Source organism: Balaenoptera borealis (genome assembly GCF_965194805.1).
Source record: "Balaenoptera borealis genome assembly, chromosome: 2".
NCBI classification, from domain to species: domain Eukaryota; kingdom Metazoa; phylum Chordata; class Mammalia; order Artiodactyla; family Balaenopteridae; genus Balaenoptera; species Balaenoptera borealis.
Window position 1 is genome coordinate 158,086,172 of NC_138867.1, and position 19,823 is coordinate 158,105,994.

A 19,823-nucleotide genomic window follows, 5' to 3' on the forward strand; every position below is an offset into this window, starting at 1 on the left:
ACTATGTAACAGCAGTGGGGGGTTGGCAGATTGACCCACAGCTTGGATGGGCCCTGGTTGATCCATAGCTAAGCCAATCAGGAAAGTCCCATCCCTTTGCCTCTGTGACTGGTTCAGAGATGGGCCGATCGAAGACATTTCAGGCCAATGAGATGGAAGGTGGAAGGATTTAGTAGGGGTGTCTAGGAAAGTCATTCTGAACTTTAATGAGGTGGTTCAGGAAGGGTCCCTCTCTCTGTCCACCCCGCCCCCCCAACAGTAGGCAGAAAGCAGGTAGTCTTGCTGGTTATTGGCGGCCATCCTGTGACCACAAGGGCAACCAGCCTTGGGAGATGGCCGGGCTGCTAGATCAGTTGCCCTTCCACGCAGCAAGCCCACCCTAATTTGGGGCTGTCTTTCAGATAAGTCTATAAATCTCCTTATTGTTTCATCCCCTTTGAGCTGGGTTTTCTTTTTCTTGAAGCTAACAACCTTTTAACTGGCAGAACCTGGTCTATAAAAGGAAGATTAACTTTATTTCCTTATCTCCAGGAAAGCAGAATTAGAACTTGGGGGAACTAGGTATCTTCCTTGAGGTAAGGAGCTGCCTTGTAGCGAGTGCTCCAGCATTTGAAACATCCAAGCTAAAGCTGGGGAATAGCAAGGAGATTTCTAAGGGGGAAGAGAGTCACTGCTGCTGGCATGCCCCCCACCACTAGGGTCGGGACTCTCAGACCACTTAAAAGTGGGAGCAGGGCTCTGAGGCAGGGGATTGATGCTGAAGGTCCCTCCCTGCTGCTGGATAGCTTCTCAAAAGAAAACCAGGGCATCTATTTAGTTTTTCTTGTACTGTCAGGGCCTCAAAAGAGGCCAAGATTGTTGAAATCATTCTTCCCATATCTCTCACATTTTAAGAAGGCAAGTCAAATTGGTGCTAATTTAATGTGTATTATAGCTGACACATCGGCTTGAAGTCAAGTTGGTGGTGCAGTTGCCTTGTACTTTATAGTAAGACGGGACCTTTCATATAATTAATGTGATTGATGAAGCAATGCCCATTTACCAGGCAGGCCACGTAAATTCTTAGCACGGTAAAATATTATAAAGGTTTATGGTTGCGCTATCTTTGCTCTCCTGACGTACTCAGAGTCATATTTATGATTTAATTATTGTGAAGTTCAGGGTTAGGAATGCTTCCTAACCTTGCCATGGCAATATTGTTCTTGCAGGGGAGAGAGAAGCCCATCTGCTTTAGTTGTTCTTCTGAGTCATAAACATGTTGCCTGTTCTAGGTTCCTTTCACAATCCCTTCTGGATCTGTCCTTTATGAATTTATTTAAACATTTAGAAAGCATTGACTGTCTCCCGTGTATACTACCTGCTCGCTATGACAAGCTCTGCTGTCTACTACTTATCCTAAACTTGAATTTCCTGAGCTGCTAGTATCTTCAGCACCCTACCCTTGGACTAGTCTCATAGGTTATGGCAAGCACAGTGCTTGGTCACTGTCAGCAGTGGCCTTATTCCCTTCCCACCTAATGTCATCTTAACTTAGTTTTGTGTAAGTGGCTCATTTACTCTGCCCTGCTGAGTCTCAAAGCAGACTGACGGTGCCAGTGGATTTTGCTAAATGAAGATGGAATTAAGCAGAGACCATGGAATATATTGGTGCTACTTTGGCAGCATTTTACATGGTGAAATGAAGGGAGAACTTGACTCCTGGCTGCCTTGCCCAGTATGTGACTCTAGGCAGGAAGATGAGTGAAAGAAAGACCATATTGCAGGAAATATTTTCCTGGTTGTTACTGAGTCAAGAAGGACGCAGCGTAGACAGTGGGGCTCCTTATTTGAGTCAGTAGAAGCAGCCTTTTAGTTCCCAAATCAAATGGCTAGTCCTCAAATGTCAGGCTCTTATGCTTATTTTGTGACCTGGAAGAGGAGGATGGGCCAGGGAGAACCAGGGCATGTTCTCAACAGTCTGGGATAATAAGCAGCATTTTCTTGAATAATCTCTGCTTCATGTAGAATTAGTCCATTGAATTAGAAGCCTCCTGAATCTCCTGTTAGCTGCCCTGAAGTAGGCATGTTTGCCCCTATCTTAGTTCAAAGCTGCAGTTGGATGCCTTCAATCTCTTCTTGCCCAGTACCAACAGATGACCATAAAAACTGCTTAAGGTTTGCTTGTGGGCCACCAGCCCCATAAGTCTGCATGCTCAGTTCTGCACTGAACAACCCATTCCTATTATGCATCTTAGGAAAAGGAGACTTTTAACAACTTGAATGCTTGTTCCTGGCCAGGGCACTTGGTAGCAGAGAATCAGAGGAATTAAGGACTTCAGCAGCATGCCTCAGTTCCAGCTTTTGCTCTCCAGCCAAGAGGAGCCACTGCGCATTTTTGTGCATGCTCCCCCTTCTCTCTGACTGTTTGACAAGGTGGTCTTTATTAAGGCCAGAGTTTGGCCATGCGTTCCTCTCTCTCGTGCTCCTAGCCACATTGCAGGGTCTGTGTCATCACTTCTACTGGACGGATGAGGGAACTCATGCCCCAAGGAGGAAGGCCCCTTGCCTGGAGTTGTTTTGAGGTGGCAGAAGTGGGATTCCTACCCAACGCTGAAGTGCCGCAGCACTGTCTATTGATTTGCTTATGTGTAATTGGAGGAGCTCTTAAAAAAAGATTGGAAGAAGTTTGCTCAAAAGTTCCTTGCCCATGCCAGCTGGCTTGGCTTTTCATTTCATTTTCTGATGCTTCTATAAAGACCGGACACACACCCTCATCCTCTACCCATATAAGGCTCCCTCAGCAGAGCAGAGAGCAGTGGGCTGCCAGGGCCCAGGGAGGTGAGTGGGGGGGTCACTGAACCTCATTTAGTGAAGGGCCTTGGAGGTGAGACTGAAGAGAATGTGGTAGTCTATATTGTCTCAGGAAGCATTGAATTTAATTCTATTACTTCTGCAGGTGTGAAAATAATCTTCACGTCCTTCCTTTTTCTGCCTCTCTTTCTTCCTCTAACCTTCCTTGTGTATATTGGCCTATTTTATGGATACTTTATCACAATTTCCCCATGGTTTTAATGATCATTTTTTATTTCTTCTCTTGTAAATGATCAGTTTGTGTTTTCCAGCAACAATTCTAACCCTGGATCAGTAACAAAGAATGGTGTCTCTGTTTTAAAGACTGTCCTCACTTTATGTCTCTGGCCTCCTTATTGCCCAGAAACTAGGCATTCTGGAAAATATTCTCCTCACAGGATCTTCTTCCCATCTCATCTACTGGCATTGCTGGGTTTTCTCTCCTCATACCTTTTTCATTAGCACCAAATTTCCCTGTTCCTTGGCTCATAATGGTGCACCAGGGAGCCCCCTCACCACTAAATGAGATTCTACCCATGCTTGAAAGCCCATCTCTAATGCTGCTGCCTCTGAGGCCCACCCGGAATTACCCCCAACTAGACATAGCCTCTCCCTTCCTCACAGCCATCAACACTGCTATTCTATGTTTAATCATTGTTTTTTTTTCTTTAAAACAGATCCTTTCCCTATTTCCATATTTTCCTAGTTGTAAAAGTAATTCATACCCATCATAGGAAAAAGGAACATGCAGAAAGCCACAAAGAAGAAAATAAGAATTAACCGAGGTAACAATAAGCTCTAACATTTGGGAAAGTTGATACGTAGGCTCCCTTCTAAGCTCTTTATGTGTATTAATCCAGCTCATTCTCACAACCTCTCCTCAAGGGTGACATTATTACCATCCTGATTTTACATGTGAGGAATGACATTTGAGGTGGTCATAAAGTGTCTCAGATGTCAGCTGGGACCTCTGTGACAAGGTCGTGTTGAACTTGCTGACCCAGTTCTGTGGCCATGTGAGCTGGGGAGTTCTGGGCTGAGTCACTGGGCTTCTCCTGCCCTGGGACTCTTGCGTCCCTGAGTCCTGAATGGGCATCCGCTCCTCCCTGTTGGATGCTGGCTGTCAGGATAGTCTGACTTTCAGGTGCCACCTCTGTGCTTCTCTTTCCTTCCACTTTCTCATATGCGACCTCTCCTTGGGTCAGACAGAGGCCGCCACACTTCAGGAGAAGCCGGGTTTTAACTGTGAGAATAAAAAGTGGAAGAAATAATACCCCAAAGCTTTTAAGTTTAATTCAGTCCCATTTGTTTATTTTTTTCTTTTATTTCCTTTAAGAGACGGATCCAAAAAAATATTGCTGCTATTTATGTCAAAGAATGTTCCGCCTGTGTTTTCCTGTAGGCATTTCATAGTTACTTGTTCTTACATTTAGGTCTTTAATCCATTTTGAGTTTATTTTTGTGTATGGTGTTAGAGAATGTTCTACTTTCACTCTTTTACATGTAGCTGCCCAATTTTCCCAGCACCACTTATTGAAGAGACTGTCTTTTCTCCATTGTATATTCTTGACTCTTTTGTCATAGATTAATTGACCATAAGTGTGTGGGTTTATTTCTGGGCTTTCTATACTGTTTCACTGATCTGTCTGTTTTTTTGTGCCATTACCATACTGTTTTGATGACTGTAGCTTTGTAGTATAGTCTGAAGTCAGGGAGCATGATTCTTCCAGTTCTGTTCTTCTTTCTCAAGATTGTTTTGGCTACTCGGGACCTTTTGTGTTTCCAAACAAATTTTAAAATTATTTGCTTTCCACATGCCAAACCCTGTTCTGGGAGCCATATGTCTGTGAATTCATTGACTCCTCACACGATAACTGCCACTAGGACCTCCAGGTTACAGAGGAAGGGATTCAGCACAGACAGGTTAAGAAACCAGACTGAGTTACATAGCTAGAATGTGGTGAGATTCAAGCTCGGGTGGGCTGCTTCCCGAACCCAATTTTAACTACTTGCTCTCCAGCCTGAATCCATGTCCAGTGGTGAGACAACCAAAATGGGCCTTTGTGAATCAAGAGTAGGGGCCTGAGGGGAACAGGCACAATTTCTCTGTAACATAGGATTAGAATGAAGATCAAGGAAAAGCCTCAGGACCTCTCTCCACCCTAGACCACAGGAGGGTCCTTGGGCTGGAGGGCAGACATGGGAAAGAGTGGTGTGGTGTGCACATGACACAGAGAGACCTGGATGGGGTCCAAGATTGAATAGACTCTTAAGATGATCTACTTATTATTATTTTTTTTTTCACTTAGTCTTATTTTAAAAGAAAACTTCAGAGGCTTGAAGAACTAGTTATATTTTTCTATGGAGAAAATAAATATCAATTTAAATAAAATAATAAAAACAAAGAACTTTCATTTTTGCATTCCACCTGTGGGATCTGTCTCTCATTTTGTAGATACAGTTGTAATTGAACCTCTCAATGGCACAGATGAGAAAACTGAAGCCTGGTGACATGCTCAAGGCCACCCAGCCAGCCAGTGACTGAGCTTGGACTCAAGCCCAGTTTGTCTGAATTATTCATGCATGTGGGTGACCCTCTATTCATCCATTCATGTGGACCCACAAAAATGTTTGGAGTGTGAGCCCAGCTCCAGGTGTTGTGGCAGATGCAGAGAATACAATGGAGTGCCTGTTCTGGGGGACTTGGATCTAGTGGGGAGACAGTGTTCTAACAAGCCATCTTGGTGTTGAGCTGTGTGACAGGGCTGTGATAGAAACAGGTGCAAAGGATCATGGGAGACAGGAGCTCAGGGTCTGGGACTGTGCAACTGGATCCCGGTGCCACCCCTTATCCAGGGCTAAGAAAATGCCACTCTCCCAGCAATTAAATGACACTCAGCCACCAAATTTCCTCCCCCTAAATTTCATCATGTGGCATAGTATAGTGGTTAAGAAAGGGCACCACCCCTAGTAACCCTCAGACTTGAGTTCAAATCCCAGGTGTGCGAATCACTGGCTCTGTGACATAGGCGTGTTCTGTCACCTCTCAGTTCCTTCTGTGAACGAGGTTGGCAGGACCCACTTGGATCTTAGGGATGTGGGAAGAAATGAAGTCATACACATACAGCACTGAACGGTGCCTGGCCCATAATATACTCAAGAAATGAGAGCTATGATATATTATTCTAGATAGATTGTTGCCTGCATGCCTGCCATATCCCTTCCTCACACCAAATCATAGGCAAGTTTTTCCTCTTCCCACCAATCTATCTGATAGGACAGAGCCCTGGTGTGTGTGTGTGTCTTTAAAATAGCCTTCCCCCTGGCCTAGGACCCTCTGGCCAGAATTCCGTGCACGTCCTTTGTCAAAGCACTCACTTCTCTTGTGTATGCAGATGAGAAGTCGATCCTTAAACACAACCTGGGGTGACTCCTATGAACACAAGTCAGCCTAAAATCATGGTGGCCCCACGGTTTGGGCCTGGCAATTGGGAGTTGGGCCGAGTCTCTCTGACTTCATTTCTGGAGGCAAATGTAACTCCAACATTACCTAAGCTGGGCAGTGAGGAAATTCTCATGTTTCCAACACTTTCAACAATGCCCCATTATGCCTGGTGATTCACGAATAGGCCTGTGTCCACGGAACAGCATGTGTCTCTCTGCAGTAAGTACAGTGCCTCGCTGTATGTTTGAACTAATTTCATAGGCTTGTCTCCACCACGGATGTTACTTGCCCTCTTTTCTGACGGTCGCTGGAGGCTTGTTGCATCAGAGAAAGCCAGAAAAGGAAAGGGCTATGATTCTTTTCACTGGGCAACCCAGCACATTGGAGATAGTGCCTGGGAGGGAAACTTGGGTTTGAGCTGAATTAAAAGCAAAGTCTTGGGATCTTTGCAAAAAGCCACTTACCTTAGGTGGCAGGTCAAAGAAAACTCTCAGGTTACCCATTGTTGTCACGGTTAATGCTGAAGCCTTTCTTTCCCTTGACAGGCAGGGGAAAGGGCAGCTGAATATTGAGACAGCTCCTTGGATATGCCAGGGTCAGGGAGACACTGCAGATGGTGTGCAGAGACAGCCGATTTGTCTCCTGTGTTGTCACGATCATCAACTTGGGCAATTTCACAGGGAACCGAGAACCCCAGGAACACAGACTCTATTTCTAACATTCCAAAGGGAGGGACATAACTGCTGCCATCTACTCAGTCCCAAGGACACCCTGCCCTGTTGCTTTTACCTACTGCTTGGCACAAATGCCTTGGCTGTGCTGAGCTTCAGCCCCTTTTAAGGGTCTCATGAAATGAGTGGGCCCAGGGCCAGCCTTGCTTGTGCCGTTTCAGACTCTGCACAATTGCAGGTACCAGAGTGCTTGCGTGCCCTCTGCTGCCTGGCGAGCTCCCAGTCACCCATCAGTGGCCAGCAGAGACTGCAGTTTCCCCGCAGGCCTTCCTGACTGCCTTGATCCCTGCATGAGTTTCCACCCTTTATTATAATCCTAAGAATGAGAATGAAAACTCCTTGGCAAGGTCTTTGCTTACAGCTCCGTCTCCTCAGCTACACAGTGGATTTTCTGAGATCAGGGACCTCGACTGTCTCGCTCACTGTTGTGTTCTCAGCACACATGACATTTCCTGGCAGGTACAAGGCACTCAGTAAATGTTGGCTGGGATACCAAATGAAGAAATGAATGAATGCATGTCATCCTCAGGTAATATTCTGTATATGATGAGGCATATTAAGTTTCCAGGATACTGGAAACTCCTATAATGATCCATTCTAGTGTGTTATTATACTATCCAAATAGAAGGCCCCCTTTAAAAATCACACCTGTTATCATTCATCAATACCTTCACATGAATGAGTTTACAGTATTTCAAGATACTTGACAAAATGAACTGAGTCTGGTACTGATTTGGTTTGGAAATAGGGGAGTATGCATATGTGTGAGGCAATGGGTGAGCAAGAAAGACCTGGAGTGAGGCTGTGGGGTGTCATCTAAAAGGGCCCCTTATGGGCATGACACCTAGGAGAGTGTCCTTGAAAGGGAAGAAGACTGGGAGAGGGAGGACAAGGGGCCAAGTGTTCCTATTAGCCCTGAGGCCAAGTCTGGGGTGGGGGGAACCTTAGACCCAGAGGTGGGACAGGGGGCTCAGGTGAATTTCTGGCCCTTGTGTTCTGGTTTCCTAGACAAGGGGTAATTCTCCAACCCACCTCCATTCATATGTTTATTCAGTCATTGAACTAAACCACATTGACCATCTTCAATGCACTAAGGTTGTGTTCTAGGTGTTGAGGATACAGTGAAGAGTAAAATGGACAAATTTCCTGCCCTCATGGAGCTTACAGTCTAGCTGGGGAGAAACAAACACTAAGCAAATAAGTCTACTATGATACCAGATAACCATAGTGTCTTGAAGAAAAATGCAACGGGGACAGGCAGTGGCGAGCGATGGGGTGATGTTTTAGAAGTGCAGTCAGAGTGACGCCTTGAGGAGGGGACAGCAGGGCAGAGAATAAAGGAAGGGACCCCCTGACATCTGGCTGGTTATTGGTGGGAGGCAAAGAAACTGAATGCAGGTCCAACTCCTTTGCTTTTGGCAAGCATGTAGAATTGGGCCAAAGATGTTCTTTTTGGAAATAATTCTTTCATCTGAGCTGAACAAGGGCCTTCGACAGGTGTGCTGGGTGTCCCCCGCTTGGGGACACTGAGCCTCAGGTTGCTCCTTTGTGAAGTGGGGACAGCAATTAGATCTCCTTCACAGGGCTCTCTTGAAGGTTAAATGAGCCGATGTGTGTGAGAATAGCGCTCAGTGAATCGTGAGGGATGGAGTGTAATTTACATGTTCACCACTCATCAACCTTCAGGGCGTTCAAGCGCCACAAGCACTTGGCTGCCTGCTGATTCTGGGGAGCTGTTGGACACCCTCCTTCACACCCCCAAGCCCGATCCCGTGACCTCTGCCCAAGACTCCATTAGTGTTAGGGTCCTACAGTCTGGAGGTTAGAAGCGGTTCAAGGAGGGCTGGCTGGTTTTTGGCTGGCATTTGAGAGCATCGCAAAATCACTGACATTTGTCCTGATGTGTTGGTGTCTGTACCAGACCTGATGTTAAAGTTTTTTGACTCTCAGTCTAGTTGGAAGCATGGACTCTGCAGCCAGAGGGCTCAAGTTCAAATTCCAGCTCTGCTACTTACCAGCTTTATTAAAAATCATAGGCCTGTTGGGAGAATTAAATGTATTATGCAAAGGCACTTGAAGCCGCGCCTAGCATGTAGCCCTAAATAAGTGTTTGCTGTTCTTGTCGTTACTTTTTTTCCTCCCCCACTTCCACTGTGATTTCCTGTAGAGAAGACGCCTGTTCTATTCATCTTTTGGTTCCCAATGGCTATGTCAGGCTTGGCATAGGGCAGGCACTCAATCAATGTTGGACGAGTACATGGATGAATGGGTGGATGGATGGATGAGTGGATGGATGGATGGATGGATGGATGGGTGGGTGGATGGATGGACGGGTAGATGAGCTACTGTTTACTTCTCGTAAACTTTATGATCAAGGGCTTAAGGGTGATGAAAGAAAATGTGGAGGGTGCTGATGGTACAGTTTGGAGAAGGGGCAGAGCAGAGAGCACACTTCCCATTTAAACCCCCTTTCCTGCAGAAATGCCTGAGGAGTGAGGGGAGAGGGGACCTGGCTCATCTCATCTGGGTTCCACAGCTGCCCAGTGTGGGCTCTGTGCCATGCACGTTACAACACTACCCACCTCTTACTCCTCACAGCCACCCTAGGAGGCATACTATTATTGGCTCCATTTTACAGATGAGGAAACTGAGGTTTGGAGAAATGAAGTGACTTTCTTAGGGTCACACCCAGTACTGCTAATTCCAGAACCTTCATCCTCAAGCCTTTTGCTCCACTGTTGGGTCTGTTCCTCAGCCACGTGACTCACAGTTTTGCTACATAGCACTGGCCGAGGACCTGCTCTTTGGAAACTCTTCTTTCATCTGAGGTGAACAGGGACCTTTGACAGGTGAACATGCCAGCCCTGAGTGCTGGGTATTCTCACCTTGGGGTCTTTTACACCAGCTTCTTCTTGGGAAAATTCTGTGATTTCTCCAGAGCAGTTTGGCTGAGTTCACTCCATTCACAGGCAATGATAAAGCTGGTATCTCGTAAAGCACACCCTGAATTAGGAAATGTAATTGTAGCTTGTGACATTGAAAAAAAAGGGGAGGTACCTCAGAGTGGAGGAAACACAGTGTTTATTGAGTGCTTACGACACACCAGCACAGTGTATACTTTCTCACTAGTCTTCACGTCAACTATGTGAAGAGCATTTTATCACTTTCATGTTTTGGGTATTGGGTCTCTGGCCTGCTCGAGCCATATAGCCAATAAGGGCTCCTCCTGAGATTTGAACCCTGGTCTCTCGGGTTTCCAAACTCTCCCCTTTGCACTGATCTTCCCTGGGAATGTGCAGCTGGCTGTGATGACGAGTGGGGTTTCCACAGATTCATAGTTGTCTGTACTCACGGTAGAGTTAGAAGTCTAATCTGAATATGAGTAAGTTCACAATTGCTATGTTCTCCACCATCTGACAGCTAGATCATTTACCCAGTCTCAGCAAATGCTGGGTTCTCCCCGCTCCACCCTCCAGCTTTCAGGGGAAATTTCATCACTAAAAAGAAATCCCAGTGGTATATACCCCAAAGAATCAAAAGCTGGGACTCCAAAAGTTACTTGCACAGCCATGTTCATAGCAGCATTATTCTCATTAGCCAAAAGGTGGAAGTAGCCCAAGTGTCTATCAATGGACGAATGGATAAGCGAAATGTGGTATATACATACAATGGAATATTATTCAGCCTTAAAAGGGAAGGACATTCTGATATATGCCACAATATGGATGGACCTTGAAGACATTATGCTATGTGAAATAAGCCAGACACAAAAGGGCAAATACAGTATGATTCCACTATATGAGGCACTTAGCGTAGTCAGATTCTTAGAGATAGAAAGGAGACTGGTGGTTGCCCCAGGCTGGAGGAAGAAATAGGGAGGGTTCGGTTTTGTTTTGTTTTTAATGATAAACATGGCTTGTATACGCTTTATTTTTTTAATTTTTATTTTATATTGGCGTATAATTGATTAACAATGTTATGTTCGTTTCAGGTGTACAGCAAAGTGATTTAGTTATACATACACATATATTATTTTAACAAATAATACCATCCTCATGGGTGTGAGGTGATATCTTATGATTTTGATTTGCATTTCTCTGATAATTAGTGGTGTTAATATCTTTCCATGTGCTTGTTTTCCATTTGCATATTGTTGCAGAATATCTATTCAAGTCCTTTGCCCATCTTTTAATCAACTTATTTGATGTCTTTGTTGAGTTGTAAGAGTTCTTTATATATTCTGGGTATTAACTCTCATTAGATGTATGATTTGCAAATATGTTCTTCCATCCCTAGGTTGCCTTTTAACTCTGTTGATTATATCCTTCGATGTATAAATGTTTTTAAGTTTGATGTAGTCTTATCTATTTTTGCTTTTGTTGCCTGTATTACTAAGAATTATAAGTTGTATTATCATGCTATGTATGGTACATATACATTATATATGTGAATTATGAAGTGTAATATTAAACAATGCTGAATCTGTTACACTTTTAAACTGTAGTATTACCTCTTTAATTATCTTTGCACGTGGGCTTCCTTCTTTCCCTCCCTCCTTCCCTCCCTCCCTCCATCCCTCCTTCCCTCCCTCCCTCCCCCCTTCCTTCCCCCCTTCCTTCCTTCCTTCCCCCCTTCCTTCCTTCTTTCCTTTCTTCCTTCCTTCCTTCCCTCCCTCCCTCCCCCTTTTCTCCCCCTTTCCTTCCTTCCTTCCTTCCTTCCCTCCTTCCCTCCCTCCCTCCCTCCCCCTTCCTTCCCTCCTTCCCTCCCTCCCTCCCTCCCTTCCTCCTTCCTTCCCTCCCTCCCTCCCCTTCCTTCCTTCCTTCCTTCCCCCTTCCTTCCTTCCTTCCCCCCTTCCTTCCTTCCTTCCTTCCCTCCGTCCCTCCCCCCTTCCTTCCCTCCTTCCCTCCTTCTCTCTTTCCTGACATGTTTATCAAACACCGACCATGTAACACCTACCATGTGCCACTCACTCTGCCAGACAATAGACATGATAACATGTGATCTGTGCCCCAATGTACTCCTATTTTCTTTCGTTTTTACTATGTTTTATCAGTGTATACACACTCTCAGTTTTGCCTGATACTTATTTACTCTCCATTTATTTTCTATGCTGATTTTTTTTTCAGGGCAGAATGGACCAATTGCTTCGGCTTTAATTTCCGGCGCTTTACAAAGGCTGAGCCGAAGGCTGCACCGCCAGAAGCTTGGTAAGCTTGGGCGACTGGCCTTGGCTGGTGGGACGCTGGGAATTTCAAGTGGGCAGGGCCCCAGGGAGTCAAGTGAGTGTTTTCACAGTTTTCTGTGTTTGGCATTGTAGGAATTTGCCTGGCCTGCTGGATGGAGAGAGTCTGAATCGGATTCTGGGGGCTTGGAAAGACAGTCAAAAGACTCTTCCCTTCCCTGAAATAGCCACGCATTTGTTTAAAGACTTGAAACCATTCTGATGCTGGAATTTCCCTCTGTGTTTATTTTCACATCTGGGTGATGGTCTTCTGCCACTGGAGGACTTTTAATGAATCACTTTAGAGATTGCTTTTAATGTTTCCCAGATGAGAGGGGCTGGCACTTGTCTGTTTCCTGAGGCCTGACAGGGCAGGACTGACCGGGCTTCCCGGCTGGCCGCCTGGAGCAGCCCCTTGCGGGGAGTGGACAGGCATTTCTTGTCTTTCTGGGAAAACTGCTCCTCAGAGCTCCTGATCCCCGGGCTCTCTTTCCACACGAGGAGGGGGAAAAGGTGGAATGGAATATAAATAAAAGAGATAGACTAGTTTTAACTGGTCCAAGATGTTACGGGCTGCGCTCTCGGTAGCCACTGGCAGCCGGCACCCCTCTGTGTTCCCAGGCTCTGGTTTGCGGTGTCACGGGCTCCAAGAGACAAGGCTGGTTGGGGTCGCTTCCAGAGGGCAGCCTGGGAAGCTCAGGAAGGTGTTGGCTCAGCTCAGGAGTCATTGGCTGCCAGGTGCCTTCTGATGGAAGCCTGTTCCCAGGGCCCAGCGGTGGCCAGGGTCTCTATGACCACGTCAGGTCCATGGTTCCCGTTCACTCTTAGCCTGACAGACAAGCTCCATTGCAGTCGCATTTCTGCTCCGTGTCCCTCTGTCACGCCCCCCTCCGCCCCCCATACTCCATGTTCCAGCCACATCTCATACATTCTTTTGGGTGCTTTCTAGTTGTCCCCACCCCAGAGCCCCCTGCGCCCTCCTCTGCCCAGCTCTGAGCCCCAGGAGTCAGACCACTAGGGGTGCCTCATCCAGGCTCCCCTGCCTCGCCCTCTGGCTTCCTGCTGGTGTGGGCCTATGGGGAGCCCCACAGCAGCTCTGGGGGTAGGGGAAGGGGAGAGAGAGGTGGGGGGATTTATTCCTCTGGCTCCCCCGCTGTGAGGTCATCTCAGGCTGGCCGCGTGACTTAGAAGTCTCGCATCCTCTTAAGGTGGCCTTCTCTACATAGTTTTCTCTTTCTGCATCTGGGTAACTGCTGCCTTCCTTCATCCTTTTGGGTCCAGGGGTGGTACAGCACCTGGAATCCCGCACTACCTTTTGTGGTTTTCCTGTATCTTGTCCACACTTTTGTCAATAGTCTGTTTGCTAAATCCTTCTTGAATTCTCTTATTTGAGTGTTCCTGCTGGAACTCAGACAGAGATAGATAGATAGATAGATAGAGAGACATAACGTTATTTTATATACCTGTACCCCTTTCCCATGTTTATTCCCTCTACAAGAATTCCCTTCTTCACCTTGGCTACCTGATGAACTGCTTCTCATCCTTCAAAATCCCACTGAAACATCACCTCTGAAGCCTATCTTGAGTTCTCCATTAGAGTTCATGACTTCCCCCTTGGCCTTCTATCTCTCTATGTGGTGTCAATCATGTCCATATACTTAACACATCCATCCTAACCACTTGCTAATCAGACATGTCCAAACTTTCCCTCACCAAAATTTTACAATGTTTAATTCCTTCAAAATCTGATAAAGTGACTGTCTAAAGGGCCTGCTTCAACGCCTGGCCCAGATTAGATGCTCAATAAATAATAGCTATTATCAGAAAACATCATACTAAAGTGTGAATGGCTATGTGTTTTAATGCATTATCTCTTCCAGGAGAGCTTACATTTGTAAGGGATTTTTTGGAGTTAACAGAACCTCCAATGAATCTCTAAATTGGCAGAGCAGGGTGGGGGAGTGTCAAGGGGTCTTCCTTTGGGGTTTCTCAAATTATGTTAAGTCTAAGGCCTCTCTGTCTGTAGGTTTGAGAAAACAGAGAATCACTTCAGGTCAGTCTCCAGCATGCAGAGCCTGCTTGGAAAGGGGACAAATTGCTCAATAGTGGCCTGGGGGGAGCAGTGTCTATGGAAAAAGACAGATGTGACTGGACACATCTCTGCTCGGCTATTATGCCCTTCCAGTGCTAATGGAATGTGATTTTCTAAATTGTGACTGGCTGACTTTCTTCTCTTGTGGTTGAGTTTGTAATAACATAGACTATGACTCTAGTTTTGCCAAAGTGGAAAAAAAAATGCCATCCAATGGATTTTTACGGCGGTTCTTAAACATTAAAAAAAATATTATTAAAGATGCAGCTCAGTAAGCCTTTAATGTCCTGCTTTGGGGCTGAAGAGCCAAGGCACAGACTTACAAGGCTGGGTGTGGGCAGCGGAGGGATACTACACCTGGGGAGTGCCAACACTGGTTAAGTCCCTCTGTGCAATTTTGCCTAAAAATGGAGCTACCTACGTAAATACAAATCCAGAGTATTTTGATCTTCTATGGCTTGGGGCAGAGATCAAAGCAAAGCGTCTCACTCCTCATTAAGTTCAAGAAGCCAGGGAGCCTGCTGTGTTCCAAGAAGTCCAAATACATCCTTCCCAGACTCCAGAGAATCACAGCTCACATCTTAGGTGGTAGAGAGGCCGGGCTAAGCGAAACCACCTCTTGCAAGCTGGCCTCTTCCCTGCTCTGTGGAGAAGAGTGGGCCAATTGGACATAGTGTCATGATCAAGAGATTTGGGGACATCTTTTCTAAAAGGGTCCCACAGATGTCCATGCAGCTGGCAAACTGGCGGAATTCTTGGGAAGAACCCAGAGTGGTGTTTGCTGAGTTAGGGGTGTGGATGCTGAATGTCTTGGAGTGGTTAGGACAGAAGGTTTCTCAGGGAGGTGATAACCTCAGGTGAGCAAAATGGATTGTGGGAAGCTGTCATATAGCCACTGTGAGGACCCCGGAAGGGAGGCTTGTGAACTGGGCTGCAAAGTGGGTTTGTCCTGGTTATTAATTGCAGCCCAAACTGACCTCCTTTCTGCTTTGCACCTGGGCTCTCCAGCCCCCATATAGTCATGGTCTTCTCTACCACCCAGCATGGCTCTGGTTATGCACACCTTCTCTTGCTCTCTGGTTGAATCTCCAACATAATAGATGCTCAATAAATGCTTGTCAATGGAATGATGCTGAACTTTCATTGGATAGATTCTTAGTTGTCCCCAAACGCAGCTCCTTTCACCTCTTCTGCCTCAGTGGTTATTTTCTTAGATTGAACCCAGTCTCCGGAGGCCCCTGCCATTGGTCAGAGGTGAGTGACATGCTTGCTTTGTGTCTCTGGCCTCCGGATGGCGTTACTGTAGTTCGAGCTTTATGACTTGTGAGGCTCTGACTCCAGGCCTTCGCTCCACACTGCAGTGCAGAGTAGGGCAAGCTCTCTGAGCAAAGCGGTGGTTGAAATCACCCTTGTTTCAAAGAACTGCATATAAATATATTCCAGGCATTTCAAAAATTTCCAGTCAAAACATTTTGGGAAGAGCAGCCAGATTTTGTAAAGAAAAAAAAAATGGGGGCAGTTTAATGGGCGAAGATGTTCTGAGTAATTCTATGCTTGAGTGACTAGCCAAGTTAAGAGGCGGTTCGACTAGCATTTTCAGGAATTGAGGTCTCCAAGCTGCCTTCTCATCGGAGTGTCTTCAGCGGGTCATGTGGAGAGGCTCTGGTCATCTCACTCAGGGGTCAGACATGCTCAGAAAACAGTTGTCCCTCCCCTGCCCTCCCACGATGCCCCCACGCCTGCAGGTTTCTTCCTCAGGAAGGTGACAGGTGAATATGGTGGCAGAAAGATTTGCCTTAGGATTGGTGGTGGATGAAAATGATGGAGTATGCCTGGCTTTGTTCTTTCTTCCCCCGACACCTGCAGAGCAATGGCAGAGAATCAGAGTGGTGCTTGCCCACCTGGAAGTAGTGGGATGAAATGGGGGCCCCCGAGGAGGCCCGTGCATGCAGTTCTGGCGATGGTTTCGCCACCTCACCTGAGCACATCGGCTCCCGGCTTCCGACTTCCTGTTTTCTAGGGCAGGTGCACTGGGTAAAGCAGACCCCGTGGCTGAGATGGTGAAGATACTGCTGCCAGCTTTCATATTTATGAAGCGTTCTGTGACCTGAGGTAGGTCTCCTTTCATCTTTGTGCCTCAATTTCTCTATTTGTAAGACATAATATGGCAAATGTTATGATGCAGCTGGGAGAAGACCATGTTCCACAGAGGGGTTTGTCCTCACCGGACCCCATTTGCTCCCATCTCTGTAGGGGTCGCCTCTTACCTGGCTACTCCCCAAATCTATTTCACTCTCAGCTGCTTGTCAATTTCTCTCCCTCTTAGATGTAGGTCGAAAACTTAAGGAATATTTTCTTTAAGGACTCCCTAAACATAAAAGAGGATTCTGGAAGGTCAGAAGCCTTTGAGCTGCAGATGAATCTCCAATGATAATACTTCAGCCGAGATTTTTTTTTTTTTTTCAAAAGGGGGTCTTTTCTAAAATGCCTTAAGTCGCATCATGGTGGTAGAGGAGCTGTGTCATATAATTGAAGTCACGTGGTTTGCTTTTCCTGCTTAACATTATAGTGTAACTATTTTTTCTTGTCATTTAAACTATTTTTCGAAAATCTTTTTATAAAAGATTTTCAAACAATGCAGAAAAGTTGAAGGAATTTTATAGGGAGCACTCGTATACCTACTACTTAGATTCTATATGCATTAATATTTTACTCTACTTGTTTTGATCATGTATTCTCCATCTAGCCCTTCCTTCTACATCCATCAGTAATTTTGGGGTGCATTTCAGAGTAAGTTTCAGAAAGCTGTACACAAACCTAGCATACTTCAGCATGTGTGTTGTTAACTAGCCCTCACTCTTTGCTTACAGTTTTTTTGAACATAAAATAAATGCACACATCTTAAGCACACTATTTTTAGATATTGATTTTTTCAATGGCATATCTATTTTAGTCTTTTATTTCCACACTTTCTTCCTTAGCAGTTAATTAATTTATTAAATAACAATGGCCAGGTGACTACTCTGTACTCCCCATTTGGAAGTCAGAGGCCTAGGCTCCTCTATTCTTTACTGAGGAGAAGTAATTTTTCCCCACCCTGATTCCCATCCAATTTGATTTCTCAACCTCCTGGCAATGGATGTAGACCTCTCCTGAGTTTCCCTCCAACCCTTGGTCCAAGAGTGCCCAGAGCCACTTCTTGGGCTCCTCTGCCGCAGCCTGGCCTTGTCCAGCCAAACCCAGAAATGCTTACTCTGTTACCATGTGATAGTTAAATAATTATAGACATCAGCTACCATGCTAGCGGTTGTGAGGTACTTCTCAGTTTCTGCAGTTTGCCGTCATGTTATTTGAGACCTCCCTGCAGCTCAGTGGGGTAGCTATTATAACCATTACACCCATTTCTCAGAGGGGGATACTGAGGCTTAGAGGGGGGAGGTCCTGTGGCCTGGGTCTGGATCCAGGCCTGTGTGGCTTCATGCTCTGAGCTCTTCCCGTGGCTCCACAGAGCTTTCACCTGAGCTGAATTCCCAGGCTGTGAAATAGTGACTACGCATATCACTAAATGTGTCAGAGTAACTTGCTAGGAAGTTTTATTTGGGCACAATGTTAAACTGGCCAGGGGTTTGCAGATGATGTGATTTGCTGTTCACGTGACAGGGAGACGTGTGGTCTGGTAGAAAGAGCACGTTTTGGAGTCAGCCAACCTGGGCTTTTCGTATAAGAGCCTTGTGACCTCAGGCAAGTCACTTATCAAGAATCAATGTTTTTTTAATGTTTACTATTATATGTGCCTGGTGGGGGACACATATAATCTCATTTAACTTCCCCTCCCAACACCCTACCATTATCTTTGAACTGCTTTATAGATGAAGAAACTGGGGCACAGAGAGATGAAGTAACTTGCCCAAGGTCACACAGCTGAGGAACCCAGGCACTGGGGCCTGTTGTCCTAATTGCAGTGCCACATCACTGCCTCTGCACCCTGGGGATTACCAGCCCCTCCTCCCCCCGCAGGTGCTATTGGGACCATGAGGGCAGATGTGTAAAGTTTTCTCTCCAGAGGGAAGTAAGCTGTGGTCCCTGCATTCACGGTCCAAACACAGAGGCTACAACTGGATGCTGCTGGACCAATTTTGATCCACATAGTGTTTGCCAGAGAGTTTTGTTCTTTTGATTCGGATTGTCAACACTTAAAAATTAAGAGCATGGGACTGGCGGTCCAGTGGTTAAGACACTGTGCTTCCACTGCAGGGGGCACGGGTTCGATCCCTAGTCAGGGAGCTAAGATCCTGTGTGCCGCGCAGCGTGGCCAAAAAATAGAAAAAAAATTAAGAGCATGCACATAACAATCTCTTTTTCTAGCTTACCTTAAAAAATCTGAACATCTGGCCAAAGTGAGTCCCTGTCTGTGCATGAAGCAATTGTCTGGCACTGAGGCAAAGCTGATGCCTGCTCCCCAGTTCTCCACAGTCCCCACCATTCCCTCTTGCCTGCCCCTTTCTGAGGTCAAGCATTAGTGGCCATTTCTCATCCTGCTTGCAATGTGGCTTTTTTGATACCAGGCCCATTTCACTCATGGTCTCCCTGGCCCCTGTGGGCATGTGGGTTTGTAGACAGAGCAAAACCAAATCACTCAGTTGGGGGCAAGTTCTTTTAATTTTCCAGAGGGGAGCCACAACTCAGGTCATTTGCTATCTATGAGATTCAAAGGTCAGGGTGTGCTCCTGACAGTAAGCTCAGGTACGTACCCAGGGAATATTTGGAAGGTGTTTATTTCCCAGAATGTCACAAACCAGTGGTCTTACTGAGCATGGTGCTTTGGCGAGTGCTGTGGCTGTCTCTAGGGCTGTCAGCTTTTTCTTCCTTCCCTTTTCCTTGTCAACTTTTGTCTTACCATCTTCAGTACCTACCCTACCCTGGCCCAGATTTTCCTCATGGTTGCCCAGGGCAACCCTCATCATATGCCCAGTTCCCCAGGACTCAGATCTGAAAGTGAAACGATGTTCCCTGGGAGAGGTAACATTAACACAGCATTTCCCCAAGTGGAGCTAGCATTTAGGTGATGCACAAGCATTTTTTAAAATGTTAATTATTATGTATTTATTTTCATGAGTACTAGAAAAATACAATTAGCACATCAAATCTCTGATTTTTAAGACTACTATTGCTTAGGAGGAAGCTAAGTTTTAAAAAAGAGTTATTTTAAAGTTGATTTAAAGAGAAATAGTAGGTAAATGCTGCCACAGGTGAAAAGTCACAGCAAAAATACACAGAGTCGACACATAAATGACTGACGTTTGGGACCTCTGTCTCCCTCTCCATCCTCTTTGGGCCAAGTCCAGCGGTAGGAGACAGGGTCCCCTTCTCTCATCCCTTAAGTCACCTCCATCCCTCTTCCCTCCCCTGAGTCTGGGGAACCTTGACATGGATTTGGCGGGAAGCTTTGCTCTTCCTAATCACAGCTTCGCCTAAGTCTTTTGTGCTGTCTCTGCAAATAGGCCC

General features: G+C 46.0%; 1 protein-coding gene and 1 long non-coding RNA gene across 20 annotated transcripts in view; one reads left to right on the forward strand and one right to left on the reverse strand.

Annotated features, from left to right (window-relative positions):
• LOC309623865 overlaps positions 1-19,823 on the reverse strand; it is a 543,116-nt gene that overhangs the window by 422,993 nt on the left and 100,300 nt on the right. The gene's annotated exons all lie outside the window — the stretch shown is intronic.
• The window catches only part of LOC309623853 (uncharacterized protein), a 166,966-nt gene that overhangs the window by 132,263 nt on the left and 14,880 nt on the right, over positions 1-19,823 (forward strand). For 12 of the 19 annotated variants that reach the window (XR_014241671.1, XR_014241673.1, XR_014241674.1 and 9 more), the window contains 3 exons: positions 12,132-12,212; positions 12,323-16,087; positions 16,185-16,430. Coding sequence is in view for 1 of the 19 variants with exons in the window: in XM_082381121.1 (XP_082237247.1) it covers positions 12,132-12,212; positions 12,323-12,357 (116 nt within the window). In the remaining 18 variants the exon portion in view is untranslated. Of the gene's footprint in view, positions 1-11,964; positions 12,020-12,131; positions 12,213-12,300; positions 16,088-16,184; positions 16,431-19,823 lie in introns of those variants that run through there. The other 7 variants (XR_014241675.1, XR_014241677.1, XR_014241681.1 and 4 more) reach the window with 3 other exon arrangements.